Source organism: Argentina silus (assembly GCF_951799395.1).
Source record: "Argentina silus genome assembly, chromosome: 4".
Classification (NCBI taxonomy): domain Eukaryota; kingdom Metazoa; phylum Chordata; class Actinopteri; order Argentiniformes; family Argentinidae; genus Argentina; species Argentina silus.
In genome coordinates, this window is record NC_139658.1 from 13,007,548 (window position 1) to 13,013,757 (window position 6,210).

Sequence of the window (6,210 nt, forward strand, 5' to 3'; positions counted from 1 at the left end):
ACTCCACAACTAGTCGACAACAGCTCACAGCGCCGACTAGTGGTTATCATAGTCGCATATTCTGTTAAACCCCTAACACAAATACCTTTAAATCAAATCTGAGAATCTATACTTTAACCTCATAGTAATTGTTTGATTTAAAATCCAAAATCCAAACCCTCCAAACTTTTGGAGTATAGACACAAAAAGAAGAAAAAGCGCTTCACTGTCCCATTATGGAGAGCACTGTATATGCTTCAACAACACGATGAGAACAGTCCTTGCATAGTAACAGGTATCTACACCATCTGTTAAAATATAATTATTAATGATCATACACATACGCCCCTCCCCCCCTATTGTCTCTATCTCAGAATTTCCCAAGAGATTATCTTGTCTCACCACAACGTGAGAGAATGCATCTATATATAAATGAGTAGCTTTGCCTCTCCATCTCACAACCTAGTCAGACAGGCACAAGGAGGAACACCTGTCTTTGTCAGTCTGTCATGTCATTGGGATATGAAGTGTCAACATTAGTAGGAGATAAGATTGATCAACACGACAGCTGCAAACAATTTACTGTATTCTGTGCTCATCCAATGTGTTAATGTTGTTCAGGTGTGTTTCAGTGTGTTCATAGCCAGCCTTGTCTAGTCTACTCTAACATTCAATCATAATATTCTTTCCTGTATTGTACTGTACGTCAAGTGAGTTTATGGTTGGTCCCCATGTACTGTATCGAGGCAAATATAGTATCTGAATAAGATTGTTGTTCTGTGTTTGCCTAAGTTCTCAACAGTTGATGAGTAATGAACTTCACAATAAGACAGAATCAGTTCAGTGAGGCTTTCATCAAAAACTTCATCACGCTCACTCTGGGTGTGATCATCAACTATATCAATGGAACGTTTGTGTACACTTTCTTCAAGAGTGAGTTATTCTACCGGGACCCCAGGTATATCCTCTACATTCACCTGGTGATCAATGACATGATCATGCTCTCTTTCTCCGTGGCTTTAATGATCTTGACCTATGCCTTGCCGTTCATGGACATGTCCTTGTGCTGCATGCTACTGCTCATCATCGGAACCACCAATAGGAACAGTCCTCTGAACCTGGCAGGCATGGCCTTAGAAAGGTACATTGCAGTGTGTAAACCTCTCCATCACTCTCAGATCTGTACAGTCCGCAGGACCTACATCCTCGTCTGCCTCATCTGGGGCGTGGCGGTCATTCCTGGACTCACTGACATCATCATACTGCTTGCAATTCGACCGTTCTTCTTCTCCTCAGCTGTTTTGTGTTATACCCTTGGTGTTTTTAGCTCACCATATCATAAGGCTAAAACCACAGCGGTCCAGGTTATTAACCTATCATTTGTATTTCTGACTTTGATTGTGACGTATTTTAAGGTGTTGTACGCGGCCAAAGCGGCCACGACAGACCAGGCATCGGCAAGGAAGGCTCGTAACACCATACTGTTGCACGGAGTTCAGCTCATGATATGTATGCTGTCGTACCTCACCCCTCTGACCAACATGATTCTCCTGCAGTACTTCCCAAACAACCGGACCACCATTCTGTTCTCCAACTTCCTGTTCACTAACATTCTGCCACGCCTCCTCAGCCCACTGATCTATGGGGTGAGAGATCAGAAGTTTGCCCGACACGTGAGAGTTTATTTCTCGTGCAAACTCTGCTGCCCAGATAAGGTAAACTGAGGCTCATATGAATTCCAAACAGTTGGTAGGGGTAGGGAAAGTATCTCTTAAAGTGGGTAAAGCTGATTGATTTTTGTTCAAGAATGATAAATGGTTGTAAGAACATTCCAATAACGTCCTGATTTCGTCCCTAACTATGTCCTGGAGATGTCATGGGAGTCAAAGGTAAGTAGACATAACATTAACAGACCTCCTTAGGAGGGCCATAGTATGTTATTATTTTGATAGTTGAAATTCTTCCATGATTTTTTCAGATATTTCTAATGACACATACCGATGAAATTAGGTGAATCACACCTTCACAATGATGCTAAAATGTTGTCGCGGTATTGGAATCCTATAATATTTCAGTAAACAAAACAATATTTATAGGAAATATCAAGGAGCTCTTAGACAATTGTGAGGCACCTTGTAGGCCTCGCCAACTTTGATCCTGGCTTTGAAATGCAATCTAATAGAATATAGGCTATTTGTTGTGCAACATGACCAACACTGTAAGTTCTAAATACATTTGTGGTAATTTATGTAGGAGAAATAATGTGCAACCTATTTTTCTATCAGACCTGGGTGTAAATTGCATTAAAAATAATTTTGAATACTTTCCTGTGCTGTGCTTGATTGAGTTTGCCTGGCACAATGGAGCAAATGGAATCGTCACACATTTGCCACTCCCGACAGACCCAAGGAAACGCTCAAAGTATTTAAAAATGTCAAATAGTATTTCAACCAAGGTCGTTTTTTTATACCAACTCCTCCTTCTATTAATCTCTGTGCAACCATCTCTACTGTACATCTATATTAATAAATAAATACATAAATAAATTAAAAGTTGATTAAAGGTTATGTTAAATAAGAAGTCCTTTCTTTGTGATGTTCATAATAATGATGACATTCTATTAATTCCGATGGTTAGACCTCTCTGCTTGTTTTAAAGTTGGATAGGTGTGAATAGCTTAAATGTTGTAGGAGAAGTAGCAGCTGGAAGAATTAGAATAATAATAATGATAAATATGTCGAAGAACAATAGGTGGACTTGCTGAGGACTTTTTAGGCATTTCTATGCTAGTAACAGAGTAGCTTGCTTGCAAGAGGGGGTAAAATACATTTCGAGAGTGTTTCATACAACAAAAATATAGTATATTTATTTCAGAAACTGTCGTGGAAGACATCCTAATTTTTCACTCAAGTAGCCACCATCTTGTTGTGATATTTCCCACCGTCAATTTGATTCCTTGGCCGAAAGTGACACTGATGCATGGCACTTCATTCCAAATGAACACAATTCAATATGAAAGTGCCAGAACAATCTCTATGGCGAAACACATTTCTTCGGTGGGGGACAATGAGTTTATTAGTGGCACTAAGAGTATATAAATTATATTGTAATTATAACAATGACCCTGACATTGCGACCATTGCCATGGTTACATGACTGTGAAGCATCAGAGAACATGCAGTAAAGTTCTAAAAATTCTCAGATGGAATTCCCTGCTTTGAATTCAAAACTTGAGTTCTCTTCTTGAGATATCTTCTGTGTTTAGTTCGCCTTTGACCTATGAAAAGTTAGCTATGGACTATTATTTTGTAGTGAATAAAGCTTTGCGAAATCAAGCATGTCAACTAGTCATCACTTCAACTGGCAAGCTACCTACTTTGCTAGCAATCTGTACTTAGCAACAGGAACCGTTATCATTTCAAAAGTTAAAAGCATCACTGTTAAAATGCAAGGTAGATTCAATTGCTTTTTGATAGGCTATTTATTAGATAACTAGGGACATATGTTGGAAGAGAGCAGGTAAAAACAAGCTCATCAGCTAAATCCATATTTTTCATATGATTCCTACTAGTGTTTTGCAATGCTACCTAGCCATACATGAAATTGCTAAAAGGAGTATTTGTTGATGCTATCCTTCAACAATGATGGTCCTTTTCTGTTTTGTCACCCAACTTCAAAACAGGATATTTTTGTTTTGTTTAAGTGAGATGCCAGCTCGTGTCTACTGTACGATAATGTGTTTCTACGTGATATTGACTGACGATGGGTGCCAACCAATGTGTGCGCGCTGCATCCAAGTTTATCCATGTGTGATGTGAACTCGAAAGGGGTCTATAGAATTACAATTTCCTGTTACTGATTTATTGGTTCTCTTTCAGTTGACTCCATTCAACCCCTCAATATGGGATCTGCACCCTGCACGTTCCCTCTAGCTGGAGGGAGACCTTTTCAATCACGCCTGGTCCAGGCCTGGGGCGTTGCATGACAGCCCCATACAGTGCAGAGTGCATATAAGCACTCACAAATATTCCGATTTATCTGCACATGCTTCCTATAGCTGCAAGCAGTTCATAAACTAGCTACTTAGCTAAGGTCGAATCCAGGGTGACTTTGATGTTCTACAATTACCTAAAATATACAAATTCATGCCTGTCTGTTTTTTTTTTGGACAATAGAAGCATTTCTAGTCTGAGCCAGCCAAGGGGTGGGAACACGCAGGGATTGTATCAGCACGAGTGAGGCACTGAGTAGGAGCGTGGAAACCTTATGAACCACGCTAGATGTGTTGCATCCAGAAGTGCCGCAACAATTGAACACTAACAATAAATCATGAAATCACATTCTGTTTGCAGTATATGCCAGTACATGCATTATTATTTTGCATATTCTCAATAATATTTGGTGAAAATACACTTTTAGATGTGCAGTACGTCATGTCTTCAAATAAATGTGTAGTTTTACACACCTGTTGACACAATTACACTGAAATGCCAATCAAGGCTTGAGAGAACTGAAGGATGTTGCCATGAGCCAGCATCATGATACGAGATCAACAACTTGTCAATTGTGGCTAGTGATGGAAGATTTGGCTTATTTGGCTATTTCGGTAATATTTGGACCTTGTTTTCAGTGGGATGGTAATTTACTTTCTCAAATCATTACAATTTGAGTCAACTTCAAATGCAGTACTCAAGTTTCTCACCTAACCTGATCAGAAAAGTATAGGAGTTAGGTAATGTCGAGAATAAAATGAGATTTCATGGGTTGGATGGGATTGACAATAAATTGGTTGATGATGAAATATCGTGGCCATATTGAAACTCATCGCTTGGTATATTTTTAACACCGAAGAAGATTAGGAGCTTCTCATATTTTTTTTGGCCACATGGTATAGGGGATGTGGAATTTCCTGTCACAAGGTGGTCTCCTACGGAGAACAGCAACTTCACCCACTTGTTTGGAGATGTTACCGCCAGGCTGCTGTCGATCTGTACGCATCTCGAGACAACGCTCATCACAAATTGATCTTTTGATGGTGGATCACAACGCTCCTTTGGGAGTAGCGCACTCCATTACGCTTTTCCTCTCGTGGACCTCATCTCCTCCATGCTCACCGGATGGAGAATACACAGTCTAGTCCTGCTTCTGATAGCCCCAGACTGGTGCAGACAACCATGGTGAGCGGTAATAGCTCATCAGTTTCTTTACACACACCCATGGCGCCCTGCACTGGCACTTATTGTCCAAAGCACATGGCCAGTTATTCCACCACCCCCCCCCCCCCCCCCTCCCCGAGTTGATCTATGGGTTTGGCCCATGGGTTATAACAATAACCTCTAGTTTTGAATGGGGTCTTTGAGTAAATTGGCAATGTCTTCTGCTACACTGGCTGAGCTGATGTTAGTAGTTCATCAAAAAGTTTGAATGTTCCAAAGCAAATAAGGAATGTATATTATTTACAGATCTGACAATAATGATTGTTGTCATGTTATTGCTGAATTTTCAAGTTTCAAGGCATTTACCATATCAAATGTCTCCAAAGGCTCATATTGAGTGCATCAATTCCCAAAACGGGACAGGTGGCCTGGAAATGCGGAAATGACGGATGCGGAGCACTCCCTTCATAAAATGAGGCACAAGGGGATGTGCCCCTATTGTCGTGTCACTTATACCAAAACGGTGGCCAGGTAACCCTTAATGGTGGAAAAGGCTTTGTTCTGTTCAAGCAGGTCCTGTAAGAAGGAGAGTGCCCTGGAGAGGAAGCACAGAAAAGGGACCCCCCCACGTCTCTCAAACACCCTGCACTTGAGATCGCATTGACTCCTTGGCTTCATGGTCACTATCTGTCCAGTGAGAGGCATGTAAGGCTTCAGGGTGGACTTGAGAGGCAACGCTTTGTGATACACCTCCGTCTCTTTCTCCTTGGATTTGACTGTGACCTGCCCAAACAGCCCTGAGGGGTTGACAGGTCCGTCAAGGATACGCTTCCTCTCCTTCTCTGACAGTTTTGCTTCGTCAAGCCAGAGAGCCCTCTTGCCGATGACAGCCAGACCCATCACTCTGCCTGTCGTCTCATCAGAACAATTGACGGTCCTGGTTGCGTGGCCAACAAGGAGGCAGAGCTCCATAATATTGTCATCCTTGACCGTGGCCTCATCGGCCAGGGGGTCAAACAGCTCCTTAGCCTGTAGGTAGACATAGGTTGTGGCATTGATGTTGAGTGCGCTGCCT

General features: G+C 41.5%; 1 protein-coding gene across 1 annotated transcript; it reads left to right on the plus strand.

Annotated features, from left to right (window-relative positions):
• Positions 1-791: 791 nt before the first annotated feature.
• LOC310803078 (odorant receptor 131-2-like) lies at positions 792-1,703 on the plus strand (the record flags this gene model as incomplete). The annotated part of the gene is made up of 1 exon (XM_083667714.1): positions 792-1,703. One exon carries the CDS (start codon positions 792-794, stop codon positions 1,701-1,703), a length of 912 nt encoding a protein of 303 aa, XP_083523840.1.
• Positions 1,704-6,210: the final 4,507 nt, after the last annotated feature.